This window comes from Lethenteron reissneri, chromosome 39, assembly GCF_015708825.2.
Source record: "Lethenteron reissneri isolate LAM-NWPU_2019-01 chromosome 39, ASM1570882v1, whole genome shotgun sequence".
Lineage (NCBI taxonomy): Eukaryota > Metazoa > Chordata > Hyperoartia > Petromyzontiformes > Petromyzontidae > Lethenteron > Lethenteron reissneri.
Window position 1 is genome coordinate 12,482,738 of NC_083817.1, and position 24,362 is coordinate 12,507,099.

Sequence of the window (24,362 nt, forward strand, 5' to 3'; positions counted from 1 at the left end):
AGGGATCTCTGCGTGTCTGCTGGTCTAAGTGTTTGTCTAGTGATCTCCGTGTGTCTGCTGGTCTAAGTGTGTGTCGAGTGATCTCTGTGTGTCTGCTGGTCTAAGTGAGTGACTAGTGATCTCTGCGTGTCTGCTGGTCTAAGTGTGTCTAGTGATCTCTGTGTGTCTGCTGGTCTAAGTGTGTGTCTAGTGATCTCTGTGTGTCTGCTGGTCTAAGTGTGTGACTAGTGATCTCTGTGTGTCCGCTGGTCTAAGTGAGTGTCTTGTGATCTCTGTGTGTCTGCTGGTCTAAGTGAGTGTCTAGTGATCTCTGTGTGTCTGCTGGTCTAAGTGTGTGTCTAGTGATCTCTGTGTGTCTGCTGGTCTAAGTGAGTGACTAGTGATCTCTGTGTGTCTGCTTGTCTAAGTGAGTGACTAGTGATCTCTGTTTGTCTGCTGGTCTAAGTGTGTGTCTAGTAATCTTTGTGTGTCTGCTGGTCTAAGTGAGTGACTAGTGATCTCTGTGTGTCTGCTGGTCTAAGTGAGTGGCTAGTGATCTCTGTGTGTCTGCTGGTCTAAGTGTGTGTCTCGTGATCTCTGTGTGGCTGCTGGTCTAAGTGAGTGACTAGTGATCTCTGTGTGGCTGCTGGTCTAAGTGTGTGTCTAGTGATCTCTGTGTGTCTGCTGGTCTAAGTGTGTGTCTAATGATTCTGTGTGTCTGCTGGTCTAAGTGTGTGTCTAGTGATCTCTGTGTGTCTGCTGGTCTAAGTGAGTGTCTAGTGATCTCTGTGTGTCTGCTGGTCTAAGTGAGTGACTAGTGATCTCTGCGTGTCTGCTGGTCTAAGTGTGTCTAGTGATCTCTGTGTGTCTGCTGGTCTAAGTGAGTGTCTAGTGATCTCTGTGTGTCTGCTGGTCTAAGTGAGTGACTAGTGATCTCTGTGTGTCTGCTGGTCTAAGTGAGTGTCTAGTGATTTCTGTGTGTCTGCTGGTCTAAGTGAGTGACTAGTGATTTCTGTGTGTCTGCTGGTCTAAGTGAGTGACTAGTGATGTCTGCTTGTCTGCTGGTCTAAGTGTGTGACTAGTGATCTCTGTGTGTCTGCTGGTCTAAGTGAGTGACTAGTGATCTCTGCGTGTCTGCTGGTCTAAGTGAGTGTCTAGTGATCTCTGTGTGGCTGCTGGTCTAAGTGAGTGACTAGTGATCTCTGCGTGTCTGCTGGTCTAAGTGTGTCTAGTGATCTCTGTGTGTCTGCTGGTCTAAGTGAGTGTCTAGTGATCTCTGTGTGGCTGCTGGTCTAAGTGAGTGACTAGTGATCTCTGCGTGTCTGCTGGTCTAAGTGTGTCTAGTGATCTCTGTGTGTCTGCTGGTCTAAGTGAGTGTCTAGTGATCTCTGTGTGTCTGCTGGTCTAATTGAGTGACTAGTGATCTCTGTGTGTCTGCTGGTCTAAGTGAGTGTCTATTGATTTCTGTGTGTCTGCTGGTCTAAGTGAGTGACTAGTGATCTCTGTGTGTCTGCTGGTCTAAGTGAGTGACTAGTGATCTCTGTGTGTCTGCTGGTCTAAGTGTGTGTCTAGTGATCTCTGTGTGTCTGCTGGTCTAAGTGTGTGTCTAGTGATCTCTGTGTGTCTGCTGGTCTAAGTGAGTGGCTAGTGATCTCTGTGTGTCTGCTGGTCTAAGTGTGTGTCGAGTGATCTCTGTGTGGCTGCTGGTCTAAGTGAGTGACTAGTGATCTCTGTGTGTCTGCTGGTCTAAGTGTGTGTCTAGTGATCTCTGTGTGTCTGCTGGTCTAAGTGAGTGTCTAGTGATCTCTGTGTGTCTGCTGGTCTAAGTGAGTGACTAGGGATCTCTGCGTGTCTGCTGGTCTAAGTGTTTGTCTAGTGATCTCCGTGTGTCTGCTGGTCTAAGTGTGTGTCGAGTGATCTCTGTGTGTCTGCTGGTCTAAGTGAGTGACTAGTGATCTCTGCGTGTCTGCTGGTCTAAGTGTGTCTAGTGATCTCTGTGTGTCTGCTGGTCTAAGTGTGTGTCTAGTGATCTCTGTGTGTCTGCTGGTCTAAGTGTGTGACTAGTGATCTCTGTGTGTCCGCTGGTCTAAGTGAGTGTCTTGTGATCTCTGTGTGTCTGCTGGTCTAAGTGAGTGTCTAGTGATCTCTGTGTGTCTGCTGGTCTAAGTGTGTGTCTAGTGATCTCTGTGTGTCTGCTGGTCTAAGTGAGTGACTAGTGATCTCTGTGTGTCTGCTTGTCTAAGTGAGTGACTAGTGATCTCTGTTTGTCTGCTGGTCTAAGTGTGTGTCTAGTAATCTTTGTGTGTCTGCTGGTCTAAGTGAGTGACTAGTGATCTCTGTGTGTCTGCTGGTCTAAGTGAGTGGCTAGTGATCTCTGTGTGTCTGCTGGTCTAAGTGTGTGTCTCGTGATCTCTGTGTGGCTGCTGGTCTAAGTGAGTGACTAGTGATCTCTGTGTGGCTGCTGGTCTAAGTGTGTGTCTAGTGATCTCTGTGTGTCTGCTGGTCTAAGTGTGTGTCTAATGATTCTGTGTGTCTGCTGGTCTAAGTGTGTGTCTAGTGATCTCTGTGTGTCTGCTGGTCTAAGTGAGTGTCTAGTGATCTCTGTGTGTCTGCTGGTCTAAGTGAGTGACTAGTGATCTCTGCGTGTCTGCTGGTCTAAGTGTGTCTAGTGATCTCTGTGTGTCTGCTGGTCTAAGTGAGTGTCTAGTGATCTCTGTGTGTCTGCTGGTCTAAGTGAGTGACTAGTGATCTCTGTGTGTCTGCTGGTCTAAGTGAGTGTCTAGTGATTTCTGTGTGTCTGCTGGTCTAAGTGAGTGACTAGTGATTTCTGTGTGTCTGCTGGTCTAAGTGAGTGACTAGTGATGTCTGCTTGTCTGCTGGTCTAAGTGTGTGACTAGTGATCTCTGTGTGTCTGCTGGTCTAAGTGAGTGACTAGTGATCTCTGCGTGTCTGCTGGTCTAAGTGTGTGACTAGTGATCTCTGTGTGTCTGCTGGTCTAAGTGTGTGTCTAGTGATCTGTGTGTGTCTGCTGGTCTAAGTGAGTGTCTAGTGATCTCTGTGTGGCTGCTGGTCTAAGTGAGTGACTAGTGATCTCTGCGTGTCTGCTGGTCTAAGTGTGTCTAGTGATCTCTGTGTGTCTGCTGGTCTAAGTGAGTGTCTAGTGATCTCTGTGTGTCTGCTGGTCTAATTGAGTGACTAGTGATCTCTGTGTGTCTGCTGGTCTAAGTGAGTGTCTATTGATTTCTGTGTGTCTGCTGGTCTAAGTGAGTGACTAGTGATCTCTGTGTGTCTGCTGGTCTAAGTGAGTGACTAGTGATCTCTGTGTGTCTGCTGGTCTAAGTGAGTGTCTAGTGATCTCTGTGTGTCTGCTGGTCTAAGTGTGTGTCTAGTGATCTCTGTGTTTCTGCTGGTCTAAGTGAGTGACTAGTGATCTCTGTGTGTCTGCTTGTCTAAGTGAGTGACTAGTGATCTCTGTTTGTCTGCTGGTCTAAGTGTGTGTCTAGTAATCTTTGTGTGTCTGCTGGTCTAAGTGAGTGACTAGTGATCTCTGTGTGTCTGCTGGTCTAAGTGAGTGGCTAGTGATCTCTGTGTGTCTGCTGGTCTAAGTGTGTGTCTAGTGATCTCTGTGTGGCTGCTGGTCTAAGTGAGTGACTAGTGATCTCTGTGTGTCTGCTGGTCTAAGTGTGTGTCTAGTGATCTCTGTGTGTCTGCTGGTCTAAGTGTGTGTCTAATGATTCTGTGTGTCTGCTGGTCTAAGTGTGTGTCTAGTGATCTGTGTGTGTCTGCTGGTCTAAGTGAGTGTCTAGTGATCTCTGTGTGGCTGCTGGTCTAAGTGAGTGACTAGTGATCTCTGCGTGTCTGCTGGTCTAAGTGTGTCTAGTGATCTCTGTGTGTCTGCTGGTCTAAGTGAGTGTCTAGTGATCTCTGTGTGTCTGCTGGTCTAAGTGTGTGTCTAATGATTCTGTGTGTCTGCTGGTCTAAGTGTGTGTCTAGTGATCTGTGTGTGTCTGCTGGTCTAAGTGAGTGTCTAGTGATCTCTGTGTGGCTGCTGGTCTAAGTGAGTGACTAGTGATCTCTGCGTGTCTGCTTGTCTAAGTGTGTCTAGTGATCTCTGTGTGTCTGCTGGTCTAAGTGAGTGTCTAGTGATCTCTGTGTGTCTGCTGGTCTAATTGAGTGACTAGTGATCTCTGTGTGTCTGCTGGTCTAAGTGAGTGTCTATTGATTTATGTGTGTCTGCTGGTCTAAGTGAGTGACTAGTGATCTCTGTGTGTCTGCTGGTCTAAGTGAGTGACTAGTGATCTCTGTGTGTCTGCTGGTCTAAGTGTGTGTCTAGTGATCTCTGTGTGTCTGCTGGTCTAAGTGTGTGTCTAGTGATCTCTGTGTGTCTGCTGGTCTAAGTGAGTGGCTAGTGATCTCTGTGTGTCTGCTGGTCTAAGTGTGTGTCGAGTGATCTCTGTGTGGCTGCTGGTCTAAGTGAGTGACTAGTGATCTCTGTGTGTCTGCTGGTCTAAGTGTGTGTCTAGTGATCTCTGTGTGTCTGCTGGTCTAAGTGAGTGTCTAGTGATCTCTGTGTGTCTGCTGGTCTAAGTGAGTGACTAGGGATCTCTGCGTGTCTGCTGGTCTAAGTGTTTGTCTAGTGATCTCCGTGTGTCTGCTGGTCTAAGTGTGTGTCGAGTGATCTCTGTGTGTCTGCTGGTCTAAGTGAGTGACTAGTGATCTCTGCGTGTCTGCTGGTCTAAGTGTGTGTCTAGTGATCTCTGTGTGTCTGCTGGTCTAAGTGTGTGTCTAGTGATCTCTGTGTGTCTGCTGGTCTAAGTGTGTGACTAGTGATCTCTGTGTGTCCGCTGGTCTAAGTGAGTGTCTTGTGATCTCTGTGTGTCTGCTGGTCTAAGTGAGTGTCTAGTGATCTCTGTGTGTCTGCTGGTCTAAGTGTGTGTCTAGTGATCTCTGTGTGTCTGCTGGTCTAAGTGAGTGACTAGTGATCTCTGTGTGTCTGCTTGTCTAAGTGAGTGACTAGTGATCTCTGTTTGTCTGCTGGTCTAAGTGTGTGTCTAGTAATCTTTGTGTGTCTGCTGGTCTAAGTGAGTGACTAGTGATCTCTGTGTGTCTGCTGGTCTAAGTGAGTGGCTAGTGATCTCTGTGTGTCTGCTGGTCTAAGTGTGTGTCTCGTGATCTCTGTGTGGCTGCTGGTCTGAGTGACTAGTGATCTCTGTGTGGCTGCTGGTCTAAGTGTGTGTCTAGTGATCTCTGTGTGTCTGCTGGTCTAAGTGTGTGTCTAATGATTCTGTGTGTCTGCTGGTCTAAGTGTGTGTCTAGTGATCTCTGTGTGTCTGCTGGTCTAAGTGAGTGTCTAGTGATCTCTGTGTGTCTGCTGGTCTAAGTGAGTGACTAGTGATCTCTGCGTGTCTGCTGGTCTAAGTGTGTCTAGTGATCTCTGTGTGTCTGCTGGTCTAAGTGAGTGTCTAGTGATCTCTGTGTGTCTGCTGGTCTAAGTGAGTGACTAGTGATCTCTGTGTGTCTGCTGGTCTAAGTGAGTGTCTAGTGATTTCTGTGTGTCTGCTGGTCTAAGTGAGTGACTAGTGATTTCTGTGTGTCTGCTGGTCTAAGTGAGTGACTAGTGATTTCTGCTTGTCTGCTGGTCTAAGTGTGTGACTAGTGATCTCTGTGTGTCTGCTGGTCTAAGTGAGTGACTAGTGATCTCTGCGTGTCTGCTGGTCTAAGTGTGTGACTAGTGATCTCTGTGTGTCTGCTGGTCTAAGTGTGTGTCTAGTGATCTGTGTGTGTCTGCTGGTCTAAGTGAGTGTCTAGTGATCTCTGTGTGGCTGCTGGTCTAAGTGAGTGACTAGTGATCTCTGCGTGTCTGCTGGTCTAAGTGTGTCTAGTGATCTCTGTGTGTCTGCTGGTCTAAGTGAGTGTCTAGTGATCTCTGTGTGTCTGCTGGTCTAATTGAGTGACTAGTGATCTCTGTGTGTCTGCTGGTCTAAGTGAGTGTCTATTGATTTCTGTGTGTCTGCTGGTCTAAGTGAGTGACTAGTGATCTCTGTGTGTCTGCTGGTCTAAGTGAGTGACTAGTGATCTCTGTGTGTCTGCTGGTCTAAGTGTGTGTCTAGTGATCTCTGTGTGTCTGCTGGTCTAAGTGTGTGTCTAGTGATCTCTGTGTGTCTGCTGGTCTAAGTGAGTGGCTAGTGATCTCTGTGTGTCTGCTGGTCTAAGTGTGTGTCGAGTGATCTCTGTGTGGCTGCTGGTCTAAGTGAGTGACTAGTGATCTCTGTGTGTCTGCTGGTCTAAGTGTGTGTCTAGTGATCTCTGTGTGTCTGCTGGTCTAAGTGAGTGTCTAGTGATCTCTGTGTGTCTGCTGGTCTAAGTGAGTGACTAGGGATCTCTGCGTGTCTGCTGGTCTAAGTGTTTGTCTAGTGATCTCCGTGTGTCTGCTGGTCTAAGTGTGTGTCGAGTGATCTCTGTGTGTCTGCTGGTCTAAGTGAGTGACTAGTGATCTCTGCGTGTCTGCTGGTCTAAGTGTGTCTAGTGATCTCTGTGTGTCTGCTGGTCTAAGTGTGTGTCTAGTGATCTCTGTGTGTCTGCTGGTCTAAGTGTGTGACTAGTGATCTCTGTGTGTCCGCTGGTCTAAGTGAGTGTCTTGTGATCTCTGTGTGTCTGCTGGTCTAAGTGAGTGTCTAGTGATCTCTGTGTGTCTGCTGGTCTAAGTGTGTGTCTAGTGATCTCTGTGTGTCTGCTGGTCTAAGTGAGTGACTAGTGATCTCTGTGTGTCTGCTTGTCTAAGTGAGTGACTAGTGATCTCTGTTTGTCTGCTGGTCTAAGTGTGTGTCTAGTAATCTTTGTGTGTCTGCTGGTCTAAGTGAGTGACTAGTGATCTCTGTGTGTCTGCTGGTCTAAGTGAGTGGCTAGTGATCTCTGTTTGTCTGCTGGTCTAAGTGTGTGTCTAGTAATCTTTGTGTGTCTGCTGGTCTAAGTGAGTGACTAGTGATCTCTGTGTGGCTGCTGGTCTAAGTGTGTGGCTAGTGATCTCTGTGTGTCTGCTGGTCTAAGTGTGTGTCTAATGATTCTGTGTGTCTGCTGGTCTAAGTGTGTGTCTAGTGATCTCTGTGTGTCTGCTGGTCTAAGTGAGTGTCTAGTGATCTCTGTGTGTCTGCTGGTCTAAGTGAGTGACTAGTGATCTCTGCGTGTTTGCTGGTCTAAGTGTGTGTCTAGTGATCTCTGTGTGTCTTCTGGTCTAAGTGAGTGTCTAGTGATCTCTGTGTGTCTGCTGGTCTAAGTGAGTGACTAGTGATCTCTGTGTGTCTGCTGGTCTAAGTGAGTGTCTAGTGATTTCTGTGTGTCTGCTGGTCTAAGTGAGTGACTAGTGATTTCTGTGTGTCTGCTGGTCTAAGTGAGTGACTAGTGATCTCTGCTTGTCTGCTGGTCTAAGTGTGTGACTAGTGATCTCTGTGTGTCTGCTGGTCTAAGTGAGTGACTAGTGATCTCTGCGTGTCTGCTGGTCTAAGTGTGTGACTAGTGATCTCTGCGTGTCTGCTGGTCTAAGTGTGTGACTAGTGATCTCTGTGTGTCTGCTGGTCTAAGTGAGTGACTAGTGATATCTGTGTGTCTGCTGGTCTAAGTGAGTGACTAGTGATATCTGTGTGTCTGCTTGTCTAAGTGAGTGACTAGTGATCTCTGTGTGTCTGCTGGTCTAAGTGTGTGTCTAGTGATCTCTGTGTGTCTGCTGGTTTAAGTGAGTGTCTAGTGATCTCTGTGTGTCTGCTGGTCTAAGTGAGTGACTAGTGATCTCTGCGTGTCTGCTGGTCTAAGTGTGTCTAGTGATCTCTGTGTGTCTGCTGGTCTAAGTGAGTGTCTAGTGATCTCTGTGTGTCTGCTGGTCTAAGTGAGTGACTAGTGATCTCTGTGTGTCTGCTGGTCTAAGTGAGTGTCTAGTGATTTCTGTGTGTCTGCTGGTCTAAGTGAGTGACTCGTGATTTCTGTGTGTCTGCTGGTCTAAGTGAGTGACTAGTGATTTCTGCTTGTCTGCTGGTCTAAGTGTGTGACTAGTGATCTCTGTGTGTCTGCTGGTCTAAGTGAGTGACTAGTGATCTCTGCGTGTCTGCTGGTCTAAGTGTGTGACTAGTGATCTCTGTGTGTCTGCTGGTCTAAGTGTGTGTCTAGTGATCTGTGTGTGTCTGCTGGTCTAAGTGAGTGTCTAGTGATCTCTGTGTGGCTGCTGGTCTAAGTGAGTGACTAGTGATCTCTGCGTGTCTGCTGGTCTAAGTGTGTCTAGTGATCTCTGTGTGTCTGCTGGTCTAAGTGAGTGTCTAGTGATCTCTGTGTGTCTGCTGGTCTAATTGAGTGACTAGTGATCTCTGTGTGTCTGCTGGTCTAAGTGAGTGTCTATTGATTTCTGTGTGTCTGCTGGTCTAAGTGAGTGACTAGTGATCTCTGTGTGTCTGCTGGTCTAAGTGAGTGACTAGTGATCTCTGTGTGTCTGCTGGTCTAAGTGTGTGTCTAGTGATCTCTGTGTGTCTGCTGGTCTAAGTGTGTGTCTAGTGATCTCTGTGTGTCTGCTGGTCTAAGTGAGTGGCTAGTGATCTCTGTGTGTCTGCTGGTCTAAGTGTGTGTCGAGTGATCTCTGTGTGGCTGCTGGTCTAAGTGAGTGACTAGTGATCTCTGTGTGTCTGCTGGTCTAAGTGTGTGTCTAGTGATCTCTGTGTGTCTGCTGGTCTAAGTGAGTGTCTAGTGATCTCTGTGTGTCTGCTGGTCTAAGTGAGTGACTAGGGATCTCTGCGTGTCTGCTGGTCTAAGTGTTTGTCTAGTGATCTCCGTGTGTCTGCTGGTCTAAGTGTGTGTCGAGTGATCTCTGTGTGTCTGCTGGTCTAAGTGAGTGACTAGTGATCTCTGCGTGTCTGCTGGTCTAAGTGTGTCTAGTGATCTCTGTGTGTCTGCTGGTCTAAGTGTGTGTCTAGTGATCTCTGTGTGTCTGCTGGTCTAAGTGTGTGACTAGTGATCTCTGTGTGTCCGCTGGTCTAAGTGAGTGTCTTGTGATCTCTGTGTGTCTGCTGGTCTAAGTGAGTGTCTAGTGATCTCTGTGTGTCTGCTGGTCTAAGTGTGTGTCTAGTGATCTCTGTGTGTCTGCTGGTCTAAGTGAGTGACTAGTGATCTCTGTGTGTCTGCTTGTCTAAGTGAGTGACTAGTGATCTCTGTTTGTCTGCTGGTCTAAGTGTGTGTCTAGTAATCTTTGTGTGTCTGCTGGTCTAAGTGAGTGACTAGTGATCTCTGTGTGTCTGCTGGTCTAAGTGAGTGGCTAGTGATCTCTGTTTGTCTGCTGGTCTAAGTGTGTGTCTAGTAATCTTTGTGTGTCTGCTGGTCTAAGTGAGTGACTAGTGATCTCTGTGTGGCTGCTGGTCTAAGTGTGTGGCTAGTGATCTCTGTGTGTCTGCTGGTCTAAGTGTGTGTCTAATGATTCTGTGTGTCTGCTGGTCTAAGTGTGTGTCTAGTGATCTCTGTGTGTCTGCTGGTCTAAGTGAGTGTCTAGTGATCTCTGTGTGTCTGCTGGTCTAAGTGAGTGACTAGTGATCTCTGCGTGTTTGCTGGTCTAAGTGTGTGTCTAGTGATCTCTGTGTGTCTTCTGGTCTAAGTGAGTGTCTAGTGATCTCTGTGTGTCTGCTGGTCTAAGTGAGTGACTAGTGATCTCTGTGTGTCTGCTGGTCTAAGTGAGTGTCTAGTGATTTCTGTGTGTCTGCTGGTCTAAGTGAGTGACTAGTGATTTCTGTGTGTCTGCTGGTCTAAGTGAGTGACTAGTGATCTCTGCTTGTCTGCTGGTCTAAGTGTGTGACTAGTGATCTCTGTGTGTCTGCTGGTCTAAGTGAGTGACTAGTGATCTCTGCGTGTCTGCTGGTCTAAGTGTGTGACTAGTGATCTCTGCGTGTCTGCTGGTCTAAGTGTGTGACTAGTGATCTCTGTGTGTCTGCTGGTCTAAGTGAGTGACTAGTGATATCTGTGTGTCTGCTTGTCTAAGTGAGTGACTAGTGATCTCTGTGTGTCTGCTGGTCTAAGTGTGTGTCTAGTGATCTCTGTGTGTCTGCTGGTCTAAGTGAGTGACTAGTGATCTCTGTGTGTCTGCTGGTCTAAGTGAGTGTCTAGTGATCTTTGTGTGTCTGCTGGTCTAAGTGAGTGTCTTGTGATCTCTGTGTGTCTGCTGGTTTTGGCGTTGTGTGCCACTGTCGCCTCTGACCGTGCAGAACATCCCCACACTGGGCACGGTGGCCATCACGATGGCGCTGCACAACTGCGACGAGGTGGACGTCGCCGGCTTCGGCTACGATATGAGTAACCTGAGCGCTCCGTTGCACTACTACGAGAGCACCAAGATGTCAGCCATCAAGGAGGTGAGTCTGTGTGTGTTTCTTTGTTTGTGTATGTGCTTGTGTGCGTCCCTTAGTAGGTAGTGTAGCAGCGGTTAGCTGCGCTACATTCCCAGCGACCCGAGTTAAAATGAGTACCTTGTATAGTGTGTAAATATCAGCACTAGGGAGACAAAGGCGGCCGGGCGTGGTGTTGTCCACCCACCCCGTCGTGTTTCGTACTGCCCTTCATAGGGGCTCGCTTACAGTACTTGCCCCAACAGTCTGTTCAGGCTATATGGGGGACCTTTGTCTTTGCGTGTTTAGCGAGGGGCTCGTAACGCCTTTGACTTTCATTTGACTTCAGCAAAACTCACGATGGAAACAGCCGATGAAGATTGTGCTTGTGCCGGAGGCCTCGGTTGGGACAGGCTGTCATAACGTCTCCTGGCCAAACCCCATATAGCCGAGCTGCGAAACTGAAGCACTCACCCCACCCCCTCCGGGTTCTTTCAGAAACGGTTGATCCACGTCGAATGATCGAGCGCTCGCTTGCGGAGGAGAGGCTGTCCGCTCCCCAGTCGGGAGCTGCGCTGGCACCGCCTGGGCCACTGTGACAGGCTCTCATTTTTTACGCTCACATGGTTGTGGCTGTGGTCACCATGAGGGATAGACAGTCCTTCACTTGGGGCAGGAGACTGCCAAACAACAGGGAGGGGTTTTTTCTGAGCAAAAGACTGAAGGGGATGTGGGAGTGTGGCGGTGAGGTGTGGGAAGCTGATTCCCAGGCTACTGTCAATGGGAGGCATGAAATGGTGGTGATGGTGGCTTACTCTCTCACACAAAATGAATAATTATTTGAGTAATATAGGCGAGGCTGTTGAGTCGGATGCCTTCTCTGACCTTTCCCCGATGTTGTCTAAAGTGGCCCCTCAGGACAAATTAATGTTGTTGGGTGACTTTAATGCCCGAGTTGGTCATCATACATGCACCTGGACTGGAATGATTGGAAGGCATGGGCCAGATCAGATCAATAAAAGCAGGAGGCTTCTAGACATATGTGCAGCCCATTGTCTTGTAATCGCGAATACGCTGTTCCGGCTTCAGTGAATGCACACAACATGGATGTACGCCGGGTCCAAGAAAGAACATCTGCTGGCCTGCAGAGTGATGGAACAGAGATTACAGGCCCATGTCCTTGACACCGGGACCCACGGTGGGGGTGATTTTCCCACTAATCATCGGCTTGTTATTTGCACTGCGGTCTTGGGCATCCACCTAGGACCCCATTAAAACCCACAGCGGCTTGGCGTCGTCTCGCTGATGAAAGTTTGCAAGTGAGATTGCCATCATTGTTTGCAGCTGGGGTTGGAATCATCCCCCCACCCCTCCTTTTGATGCCAAGGGGAAATGGGTGAGGTTCAGGTCTGTGGCTCATGCAGCTGCAATGGCTACATTTGGTACGCAGACCAGACCTCCCCCAGAAACCGTTGCTGACAGAGGAGGTGTTCGAAATAGCTGAGGGAAAGTGACAAGCCCTTTCAAAGGGTTAGAGATCCATGCACCTCTGCAAGGATGGGTGGTGGTCTTGGGATGCTGAGGAGATGGAAATGCCTCAGCATTTCACGATCACAAATGACTCTTTATTTCCATCAAAAAAGTAACTCGCAGCACCACACCTATTACCGTCCCCAAGGGAAAAGGTGGTGATCCGATCTCCGACCCCCAGGAACAGGTCTGCAGGTTTGCTGAGCATTGCTGTCCTGGGACAGGAAAAACCCCTCAGCCCACATAACATCACCCTGCTGGGGCTGCAGTCCCCTCAAATATTGGAGGAATTAGCCACTCCCTCTGAGTGGCTGGCTGATGATATACAATCTGCTAAGGAGGTTTTAAGAGCGATCCAAAGCCTGAGACCGGGAAAAGCGCCGAGCAGAGATGACCTCCCAAGCGAACTGCTCAGAGAGGGTGGTGATTGTGTGCAGGCTGCCCTTCATGACATAATTACAACCGCCTGAACCACAGGACAGGTTTTTCAGGAGTGTAAGGATGCTGTGGTGGTCCCCCATTTTGAGAAGGGAGACCGCATTGTTTGTAACAACTACTGTAGCATTCCCTTCTCAGTGAAGCTGGCAAAGGTCCTGGAAAGGATTGTTCATTGTCACTCAAGGAGAGGCTTGCGGAGCCCCAATGTGGTTTTAGCCTGAGGCGGTCCTGTACAAACGTCACATTCCTTGTCCGTTTTCTGCAACAGAGTTCTAGTTCATTTCAACAGAACCTAAATCTCTGCTTTTTTTACATGGTCAAGGCCTAGTATACCATCAGTAGGCCAGGGCTCTGGGTTGTTGTTTGTGCTTTCAGGGTCTCTGACTCCCAGCCAGCTATGTGGCTGGGAGTCAGAGCCATTCCCCCTTTCACCTTGAGTTGCAACAGGGATGTCCTCTGGCTCCTACATTATTTAATGTCTGTTTTGCCGATGTGGTTAAATACACTTTCCATGGTTTTATCAGAGGAATTCTCTTCTGGTACAGATAATGATCAATGCTCAGGTGTGGTCAAGGAATGGCTTCCTATTTGGTCAAGCATGTTATACTGATACTCTGGTAATTGCTGCTCAGAGTTTTAGACTCCTACTGAACCATGAGCCCAATCAAAATAACAATGCACTGGGTAATTTGTGTCAGCAAATTATCCACCCCCTCAACTCCCCATGAGTAATGGGCAGTTTTAGAGAGTTGAGAATTTCCCATAACCTGGACAACAGGAGTCTCACTCTTAATCAGTCAAGCGGCATTATCTCTTCATCAGCTGCGTGGAACTGCATGTAAGCCACCCGGCCTGTCGCTCGCTCACAGTCTTGCCCTCCCTTCTCTATGCTTGCGAAACGTGAACCCATTTAAAGGAACATCTGGACTGGCTGGCCTGCCTACGATCCAACCTGGGTTTAACCAGACTAGATTGTGTGAAGAGCTCAGAGATCCTTGAATGATCTGGACACAGTCCCAGCGCTGAGCTCCTCTGGTAGACGAGGCTACAATGGCTGGATCTTGTAGCCTGCATGCCCATCCACCGCATGCCCAAGCAGCTTCTGTTTGGCTGCATAGAGGGGGCTAAATGGATGCTGCATTGGCTTGAGAAGAGATGGGCTGATGTGGTACAGGAGTATGTGGAGCTGAGTGAACTTGCTGATGACTGGTACCAGTGGTTAAATTAGGCCTCTGTGAATGAGACTCGTGAAAGATGCTACTGCGCAGTTGGAGGCAGTCGACCTCCAACAATAACGGGAGGGCAGAGGAGCGATGCTCACAACAACGAGCGGAGTGCCAGGTGGCTAAAACGCAGCGAGTTGGCACAGTGGGAGCAGAGGTTGTGCATCTGTCAGTCATCTCGTTCAGTCAACCTATGGCACCATTCGACACACGTGATCTTATAGCGCGCCCAGCCTGGCACAAGGGCAGCGGTGATGTCATCGCCTCTGAATGTCTGCGACGACGTCGCCGCGTGGCACTCGCACCAACATCGGCCTGACTCTGATGCTGGTGTCCTCGCAGAGCGCCGCGTCGCACCTCGTCAACTGATGTCGCAAAACGACTTCTGCAATGCCTCCAGGTTATTTCTTATTCGCACGGCGTAGGAGAATCGCTGAGCCACGTGGCCTGATGCAGAGAAATGTTTTGTTACGTGGCAGTCAAACCGACGTTGCTAATTCTCACTGGTTGGAATTTAGCCAAATTCATAGACTCGCGCAAAATTTTACGTCATTTTTTCGTGTGCATTTGTTGTTAACTGGGCTCAGGCCATCGATTCGATACACTTGAGAACCCGGTTTAATCACTACCCAGTCTGTGTGAGTCTACAGGTCTCTGTCATCACTGGTGCCAGGGCTATGACGATCAACTCGCCACACTTGAGAACCGGTTTACCATGGGTGGCTGAACCTTTAGAGTCAAACCTAGATATGTTGAGCGGCGCCGGCTCTGACTTCACGCTGCCCCGGCTGCCTCGACCGCAGCTCCTTTAGAGGGGAAGAGGAAGCCAGGGCAGCCGAGGGGTGGCGCCGCACGGCGCTCAGGGTGCCAGTTGCGGATACCGCGTCACCCGACTCGCCCCCCCCCCGCTGGGAGCGCCCGACCGGCCGGCACCCGACTGCCAGCAGCCAAGGGCCGGCGGGTGAGCGGGCGAGCGCGAGACCGCGTCGCCACCATCATTCCAATTGTGACATCGCGAAGGATGATGGATGATAGAGGTAGTCGTTGGGTTAGATCACGTAAATATAAATGTGTCGTTAAACCCGCCACCACCCGTCTGACCAACATAACATTTACCAAAGGAGCAATTAATCCGGTACACACCTTCTGTGTATAGCTTCGGCAAAACATCTTTAGTACCAGACATTACTCTTTGGTTCTTTCGGTAAAGTCACGTAGATATAAAAAACATAAAATAATGAAACAATTGCTGAAGATTCAGCTGAAGATTAAGCAATTCTTTCTTGCTGTGGTTGTCCCACCTGATGACGGATGCTTGTGTTGCGCCCGAAACGTCCTAATTAAATTTATTTTATTATTTATACCTACGGGACTTTACCGAAAGAACCAAAGAGTATGGATCCCTGCAGTCACGAAAACTTCAAATCTAGATTGATACCAGACATTAGTTTTTGTATTTTATGTACCGTGCCAAATCTTACTCGAATGTTTTTCCAAAATTCTGGCTAGTTTATTAGTTACTCCCGCAATGTATGGTATTTTAACAGTTTACATTTCTTGATCACCATAAGACTAAAATAACAGTTGCCGAACACGCATGCCAACAAGGACACTTAATTGATTTCGATAATGTTGATGTTTTGTGTGAAACTACTTACTACTGGCCAAGACTAATTAGAGAATCTAGAGAAATGAAAATAATTTTAAACGTTCGAATAACTACAGGCTTAGTGCTGCTTGGAAGCGTATTACCAAATAATAGTACGCTGTTTAACTGCATGCCTATACAGGTCACCATACGCGAATGGTGATGAACTGCAAGCAGCCAATAATGGGTGCTGCAAATGAAGCTATTAAAACAGTTTTTTTTATTTTACCAGGTAAGGCCCTACTGAGCTACGTAGCTCTTTTTCAGAAGCGACCTGGCCACAAATGAGAGCTCAACAAAGTGGCTTGTCGCGTGGACATTTATAGCAGCCAACTTTCTCTAAACGAAAGATGTATTAGCAAAGCTATGAATGTGTGTACTGGATTAATTGCTGCTCTGCATACTGTTAGATTAACATATTGTACATAATGTACGTACATTAATTGTGAATGATCCAACTAATAATCGATATCCATTGTCATTGTCATGACTACATTAACCTGCCCTCTGGTTTGGCTCACAAGTGACGACATCACATTTACCCCCTCTACTTAAGACCGAAACAGAAGGAGGATTTCTCCGCAGCTGTTTGTCGCCTGACAAGGCTGCTGGTTGTAATTACCAGGTGAACGTCACGGTACTTGAATTGTAAATGTTGTGGGTTTACTCTCCAACACACAACCGGTGTGCTAAACTCGTAACTAATCGGCACGTTTTGTTGACGTGACAAACCTTACTATTGTCGGGTAGTGGTCGTGGGTATTCACGACACATCTTTATTCACGCGATATAACCAAACAAAAAACCTCTATCGTGGATATAGTTGGTCAAGAAAGCACTGCTTCTACTACGTGTTAAAATCACAAAGGATGCATCGCAAACGGCTCACGGAGGCGCAGAGGCCGGCGCAAGCAAGCGGACTCCGAGTATCGCCACTGCCCCGCGGGGCCACCTTTAGCCCCCCCCCCGGGGGGCCGAGCCATCATGGGGGTTTGTGGTAGAGGGGGGTCTGTGGCACGCACGCGCGACATGTCCCGCCCCGGGGTGAGCCCACAGCGGGATCACTCCAGGGGCTCTATCACGGGTCAGCGAGAGAGCGTTTACCCCGGCGGGTGTTTACTGCGAGTGGGGCAAGCGGGCTGCTCCCAATGGATAAGCCGTCGTCCTCTCCTTTCTTTACACATTCCATGTTTGCTGTTTTCGAGTGGTTTTTCGCTGCAGTGAGAGGTCCTGCCTGGCTGGCAGTGCTGCAGTGCGCCCCCACCGCTCCCCCCCCCCCACCCCGTCTATTAGCACACAAACAAACGGGGCTGTTTGGGTTTTAGGGGACTGAAAAGTGGGGCCCCGAGGCCCATAAAGAATGAGTTTTTTTGTTGTCGTTGCAGCTCCTGTCATCCTAGTGAGGTAGACTTGAAGTTTATTTACAAAGTGCTTGCTCCGAGGGAGCACCCGCACAGCTACGGCAGCGCCTGAGCTCAAAGCAAATTATATAATCCGCGACAAACGCGGATAAGATCTCGAGCCGCCCTCCGTTTTTGCCAATGTCCTCACCCGCGCCGCCTGCCTCGGTGTTCGCTTTCCAAACCTTCCCACTCCCTCCTCCATGTCGCCTCCTCCCGGCCCTGCCCCTCCCCCTTCCCCGCTCAGCGCACCACCCCTCGCTGTCCTCGTCCCCCTCCTGACTGTTCACTATCCCCCCCTCCTCCTTCCCCTCTCCTCCCACTGCTGCCGATCCCCCCCCCCCGACCCCGCAGTCGTGGACTCACAACATCGCGAGGGAGAAGGACTTCCTGCGGAAGCTCGTGCGGGGCAGAGTCATCAGGGACCTGACGGGAGGCATCTGACCCCGGGGGGCTGTGGGGGGGCAGGGGGGGAGGTCGAGGCGAGGAGCCATCGCAGGAGCTGACTTGGCAGCCACGGACCTCCTCCTTGCTCACCTTGCGATGGAAAATAAGCTGAAAGCAAAACAAGTAGCAAAATACTTTAAAGAGCCAGCAAAAAAACCCCCCACTAACTTTTGTTTCGCGTTCATAACTGCGACAAGTGCCAAATTTTTCTTGGCGACCTAGGTTGCGCAATGACAGCGGTGGAAAAGGCGGAGTGGTAGGGTCAGGCGTTTAAAGGTATTTGGGACAACGTAAACAGGCAGGCGCAAGCTCATGTTTGTTTGACACTGATGTATGCAGCGGGAGGGCGCTGCGGTTCCCACCCCCTCTCTCCGTTTGCCGCTATGGGGAAAGGAAATGGTTCTGCACTCCATCTCCACGCACCGTGAACGAAAAACACATCGACAAAAAGCGACGCGTGCACGACGCTCGGACCGAGGAGACTTCAAATCAAAATGATAACAAAAACACCCCCCGCGACGTACGCGAGAGTTGAGCATATCATGTCACGCATTGGCACGCTCCCAATGCGCAGCGGTGGCGAGCGGTGCCAAACCCCGGCACGCGCGGTGCCACCCGTGGCCCCCGCCCGACCGCCCACCCGCTTGGGCGTCAAGCGCTCGCGCTCCCGGACGCGTAGGACTGGCGGCCCCGGGGAAGAGGAGCCGAGAGAGGAACCGAGACGTCGACGGAAGAGCGTCGTGGGGAGCCTGGCGTGAATCGGCGCCGCGTGATGACGGCCCCCGACGGTGACAACGACGACGGTGATGGCGGCGCTAGATCAGTGTTACTTTGTGTTCTCGATTAACAATCGCGCTCTGGGTTTCTTCGGCCAGGAGGCGGCACTGACGTTCCCTTGTATGGTGAGCGCGGCGCTGCCATGGGATCTACCCGCTGGCCCTGCTGGAATGTAAAATTGTAGCGCTTTTAAAAATATTAGTATTATTTTTTTAAATGTTAAGTTTAAACTGTTCATCATGACATCTGCCCCCCCCAAAAGTACTTAAAATGTGCTTCCCCCGGCTACCTCCGCTACCCCTGCCGTCCTAGCGGAGATGACATTCCCGCTCGACCTGTATAGATTTTATACCCTTAGTCTACCAATCGCACTCCCATTACATATTTGTAATGATTTTGTGCGTACATTTTTTTTTCGTGAGAATATCATCTCCGAGGGTGGGGGAGGGCGCTGGGGGTGGGGGGGGACGCGTAGATTACTAATTAAGCTCGCATGTGCATTATCAGGGTGGTCGGCCCGTGGCCCACCGAGCCCGACACCACCATCAGTGTTAACGAGTCGTTGGAGGCCGAGCTGCGCCCATCACTGTGACCTTCACCTGCGGGATGCTGCACTGCTGGGCGGGAGGAATCCTGGCGAGATCAAAGCCACCGACTCCGGGGGGGGTGGAGCTCGCGCTGTGCCCGCTGAGCAGTATTGCGTTGGGGACGCGCGGGATTGAGACGCGGGCAGTTTACAGGACTCCCGAACGCGAACTCTTTATTTGCTGCGCCATTGTCAGTATTACAACCTTCGGCAATCACGTTTGTGTTGGCACTCGCGCAGCAGATTTTCACTCTCACTACATTTTGAACGCTACAGTATATCATGTTTACGTACGTGGCGCTGCGTGCGCATGCGCGTGCATGTGTGTGCGCTTGTGCGTGTGCGTACATATACATTGTAACGGTATGATTCCTTTGAAGGCCACGCAGCCTCGCTGTTGGCGTGTATCGAGGAGTCGTCGCATTCTAAAGTTGCGTTAAGGCCGAGAGCGTGGTTGCGGGAAAATTCTTCAGGCGCTCGCCTCAATGGCACTTTGCTGCTGCCGTGGGGGTCGCTCGCCAGAGTTGACGTGGTGCAGACGCGCGCGCAACTGATGTTGTGCAGAATTGGTTCTGCTGCTTTTATCTCGGCTCGCTGAAAACACCTACTCCATCATCATCCACGATTTCTGGGGAGGTCCGGACTAGATACCACAGCGGTAGCGGCTGCGTAAGCAACGGTCCTGAACCTTGACCATTTTCCCTCTCGGCATCAGAAGGGAGGGAGCCAGACGCCAAACTGAACAGCAAAGCAGTCGTCAAATACTCGCCTGCAGCTCTCAACAGCTCGCCGTTGCGGGCTTGAAAGGGGGAACCGTAGGTTGACATCCACCACCACCGCCGCAGTGAAAGAACATAAGTCGGCGCCACCGCATAGATGACAAGCCGATGGTTCGGTGCCCGGACCACACCCACGATAGGTTCCTCTAGGTATCAAAGGCATGGCCCCACATTCACTCTTCTTCCATTGCGTAGTCCAGTACATGAGTTTTTCTCAGACTCGGCGCGCACCCAAGATGGTGTCTAATGTGTCGATGGCGGAACAGTTGTGTCGGTGATTACAAACCCGTTGGCTAAGTACCATGTTTGTTGAGCTGATCTGGCTCATTGTCTCAAATGACTATTACCCAAGTGCGAGTTTCTTGACCCACTTGGGCATTTAAGTCCTCAAATAAGATAACTCATGGGGCCACACCTGGTAGAGGAGACCATGGAAGGCATCTGACTCACCAGTCTTGCCAAATAATGTTAACGGGATATAGATCTCTACTTAAAAGACATGCTCAAGGCCTATGATACCATTACAAAAAAACGAGGGCTTTAGTTTCTTGGTGCTTTCCAGGTCCCTGATCCTCTGCTTATGATCATTAAGGCCCTTCATGATGGTGGGTAGTCCCAGCTATAGCTGTGTGGTCTGGAGTTGGAGCCATTCCCTGTTTGCCTTGCGATGTGACAGAGATGACCTCTGGCCCCTACGCGATTTAACTTTTTCAGCACGTAGTTGGAGTAGCTTTCCATGGCAGTCGCAGTGGAATTTATATCCGGTACAGATGCAGTGGGAGGCTAATTGATACCGGGCGATATCTAGAGACGTCTCCCAAACTGATAAAAACATCTTAGATATGCTGTTGTTTAGAATATGCTGTTGTTTAGATATGCTGTTGCTCACTCCGAGAAAAAGTTAAGAGGCTTTTTTGCTTAGCATAGAGGATACCACAAAGAGATGGGGCCTTAGGATCACCCTACCAAAGCAAAACACCCGGGAGCTTGTAGAGAGGGTGGAGGTGTTCGCTTACCTGGGCAATGTTGCTCGTGGCCAGCTCTGGTTTGGCAGTGGAAGTTTCAGTAGAGCTGCGTTATCCTTTCGTTGGCTTCGTCATGTCCTGTGGAACTCTCACTCAGTATGAAGAGGCATGCCTTGGGTATATCACGTACTCGGGGGGGGGGGGGGTGGGAGGAGGGGTTGGTGTGGTATGGGAAACTTGCCGATAACTGGTACCAGCGGTGTCAAGAACGGCTTCTGTGGAGGAGGCTCGTGAAGGACGCTACTGGGCAGGTGGAGGCAGTCGCCCTCCAACAACAATGGAGGGTGACGTTGCGACGTTCACAACAACGAGCGGAGCACCGGGTGGCTTATCGAGCGAGTGAGCACTGTAGAGAGCACAGGTGGTGCATCTGTCGGGCATTTCAGTCAACCCATGGCACCTGGGTCTATCCCGTCACCACGTGCCAGCGAGGCTATTGACGCTACACAGTTTCAGACTACACCTAGCCTGGCACAAATTCCTTGCTGATATCACCACCACTTCGTGGAGAATGGTAGCTGATGTTGATGTTCCATCACCTGTTTGCTACTCAGAACAAAGAAAAGCGATGGCATAGGAGAGGAGCTCACAAATCATCTCTAGACAGAGTCCCCTACCCCCTGCGAAGAGGAGGAGACGACTTCTCTTCTCCATCTGTATTCTTGAGCTCTCCCAGTCTCTTCCTCTCGCATCTCTCTCCAGGTTCCTCCCACCACTTCCTCATCATCAGCTGCTTCTCGCAGCTCTTTCCCCACCTCCTCCCAGCTTCTTGGCTGTGACCGAGCTACCCCTGTGCCCTCTTTTGCTTCTGCCACCTCACGCATCTGTCCTTCGCCGCACATCTCGCTGCTTCGGCTCCTCCTCGTACCCTGGTCCCAGCAGCTGTTGCCCAAGCAGCAGCAAGGTGATGATGAACGATTCGCAGCTCCTTCGCTACCATCAAGACCCCCGTCACACCGAGGGTGCCGGCTCGCATCCCCCCGCCGCCACCGAAGTGACCGCGATTTCTAAGCACGCGAGGCCAAGAAGACCAAACCGTGACTTTGCGTTATCGTCGGAGGCTCCCTCCTCATCCACGGTGTTTTTGAAGTCGCCGTCGGGCGGATCCCCTCGTCCGTGCTTCCTCCACGCTGTGCGTTCGACTGATCGGGCCGAGTGACAGCCGAAAGGGAGACCAAGGAGGCCCTGCTGATCGAGCGGAAGAAGCTGGGTGCTGAGCGACCGAGCGCTTCGCTTTGGGAGCAAGGCCACACGTATCTCTTCTCTTTGTTGTTTTGTTATTTTTGATAGTTGCTGACCAAAAGGTCCGAAACGGCATTCGGCCGGCAACAAACATCTCTTATCAAGGTTGTAATGGATGAGGGTTAACACTTGTCTCCGCTGGGCACGGTTGTTGTTTATGAGCGCTTCGGTGGGATAGACGGCGATGGGAGGGAATTCCAAAGTGGAGCGGCGCGAGGGGAGAAGAAAGAGAAGTGATGAGTGAGTGGGTGTGAGTGACTGAGTGTGAATTGGTAAGTGGGTGAGAGTGAGTGGGTGAGTGAGTGTGTGTGCGAGTGAGTGGATTGCTGTGTGGCAAGTGGGTGAGTGAGTGAGTGAATGGGTTGTATATATGTTGAACTTTCGCACCGTACAGAGCCAATCGTGTTAATCGGAGGTGCGAGGAAGGACAACGATGCTAATCATGAGTGAGTGGGTTGCTGTGGGCTGCAGTGTGGTGGTGGAGGAGCTAGTGGGACACGGTATTCCAAGTGTAGAGTATTTGTATCAGAAGCTGCCATACGTCTTCCCGCCGGTGTAATGTTAGGGTGTGTTGCATATATCAGAACTGTACTTATAAGGTGTGTATATAATCGGCTTCTACTGTGATGGGGGAAGATTGACATTGGCTCATGACCCACGCAAAATAAGGGCGCGTGGATATGAGCGAATGTGTCCCGCGCTGTGTTCATCAGTCGGGGCTGATCCACGCGGCAGTGCGCATGCTGATTTTAAACCGAGTAAGCGAGCCAACCATGTGTTGTACTGATATGGCTTTCCTCCTGCAATAAACGTTTGGCTTTATGTGGGAGGGAAACCGGGACGTGACGTGATAACCCACGTATGAGGGCACAACAATTTAAATATATATCCTTTGCAGTTTTTTTTTGCTTGTTAACAATTCATCAGTGTGCAGGCTCGGAGGGGCTTCGCTCCTGTGTTGAGGTCGGCGTGTCGAGGGGTTGATTTGGGGTCGCGGCCCGCTCGGGCACCCCTTACGGATTCCCAGGGCAGCGTGTCCTCTACCCACGGGGTCTGCGCACAGAGAGTTATTTTCAAGGTTTCCGTTTCTCCACGCGGAAACTTTCAATTGACTCTCGAGAGCGCTGCGGCGAATCCCGCTCGCAGTGGTGGCGTTTGAGAAAGAAAGAACAAAGCAAATCAATATCGCAGCATACTTCCCTGAAAGTATATTTAAAGTCACACTCATCGTGTACACACAAATGTTATTTGACGAAAGTGAGTTTGGCAGTGACGGACACAGCAACGATAACGAAAACACAAATCGTCAAAGAACACGCGGACCTCGTTTTAAAGGAAACCAAACGTAAGAGGCAACTCCCCCGGTTCTGCCTCGCGGGGTCTCGCTACAAGACAAAGAAGCCGAGGGGTTCCTGTTGGGTCGGCTCTGCAACCCGCAGTCGTCCCCACGAAGCCCGACCGCTTCACGAGCACGTGGCCACGACCGCGAGTCTGTGCGTCTGCGCGCAGGACTCCTCTTGAAGGCTCCCTCGGTGGAAGTCCGCTCCGATGACGGCGCACGCCCCGAACCGCGCAACTTCCCCATTGACCGAGCACAGCGGATGCCTGAAGAGCTGTGGACCGTGCCGCACCCTCCCATCAAAAGACAAAGATCCCCGTGTAGCCTTAACAGACTTGGGGAAAGTGATGTGAGCGACCGCCTATGAAGGCCGGCACGGCACACGATGGGGTCGGTGACCAGCATCACGCCCGGCCGCCTTTGTTTCCCCAAGGAGGCGATGTTTACACAATGCAAAAGGTTCTAATTTGAGGCTGAGTCGACCTAGGGGAGGCCCAGGACCGGTTCAGGTATTCGTCACTGGTGTTGACCGTGAGCGGAAATCGAACTCGCGTCGCCGGATTCGTTAGCGCAGCGCTATCCGCTCGGTTGCCTCCTTCCAGTCCACACTCTGTAGCGCACACTCCCTCTCATCGCGCCGTCTCGACGCGGCGTGCACTGCGTCTCGACGCGGCGTGCACTGCGCATCGTGCACGCCGCTGGCGCTGCGCTCTGGCACCTCTCGGGTGCAGCGGGAAAGGGTTGGAGTCCTGGCAAAGGAGCGAGCGACGCTGTGGCGTGAACCCCCCCCCCCCCCCCCCGAGTGGGCGAGTTCGCGTTCTCACCGCAGAGCCACTGACGGCGGCGGTGGTGGTCGTGGTGGCTGCAGGGTGGCGTATTTCATTGGGGGCTGTTTGACGATGTTCGTTTCTCGAGTATTTATTTAGCGACCATTAACAAGCGCGGCGATCTGCTAACCACGCGCGCTGCCAACTCACGGCACCGGCCTCCTCCTTGTAAATAAACCCCGGCTCTGTGGACATCGCGTCCCCTGTGTGTGTCTGTGTGTGTGTGGGTAGGTGTGTGTGTGGGTGTGAGGGGTTGTTAGTATGTATTGGTGTGTGAGTAGGAGGGGGTATATGAGGGAGCGGTAGTGTAGTGGTCTGTGCGCTGCGCTACGAACCAGGTCACCCGAGTTCTATTCCCGCTCACGGCCACCACCAGTAACGATTATATTATCTGAACTGGTCCTGGGCCTCCTCTAGGCCGACTCAGCCTCAAATGAGTACCTGGTGCAATATGTAGATATCGCCACTAGGGAGACAAAGGCGGCTGGGCGTTGTTGCTGGTTACCCACCTCCGCGTGGTGCTACTCGCTAACAGAACTTGCCCAACAGTCTGTTAGCGCTATACGGGGGCTCTTTGTATTTGTATGTCGGTGTGTGTTGGTGTGTGGGTGGGGGCCGGTGGTTGTGTGAGAATTGGTGAGTGGGTGGTCATGGGACTTCCCTAGGTCGACTCAGACTTAAATGTACCTGGTGCGATGTATAAATGTCGCCACTAGGAAGACAAAGACAGCTGGCCACCTACCTCGTGTGCCGGCCTTCATAGGTGCTCGCTAACA

At 50.6% G+C, this 24,362-nt stretch overlaps 1 protein-coding gene across 1 annotated transcript in view; it reads left to right on the top strand.

Moving 5' to 3' along the window:
• ST3GAL3 (ST3 beta-galactoside alpha-2,3-sialyltransferase 3) overlaps positions 1–23,778 on the top strand; it is a 110,723-nt gene extending 86,945 nt beyond the window's left edge. The window contains exons 12-13 of the mRNA XM_061567471.1: positions 10,206–10,352; positions 16,919–23,778. Of these exons, the coding sequence (XP_061423455.1) occupies positions 10,206–10,352; positions 16,919–17,008 (237 nt within the window). The 3' untranslated portion in view covers positions 17,009–23,778. The remainder of the gene's footprint in view (positions 1–10,205; positions 10,353–16,918) is intronic.
• The last annotated feature ends 584 nt before the right edge of the window (positions 23,779–24,362 follow it).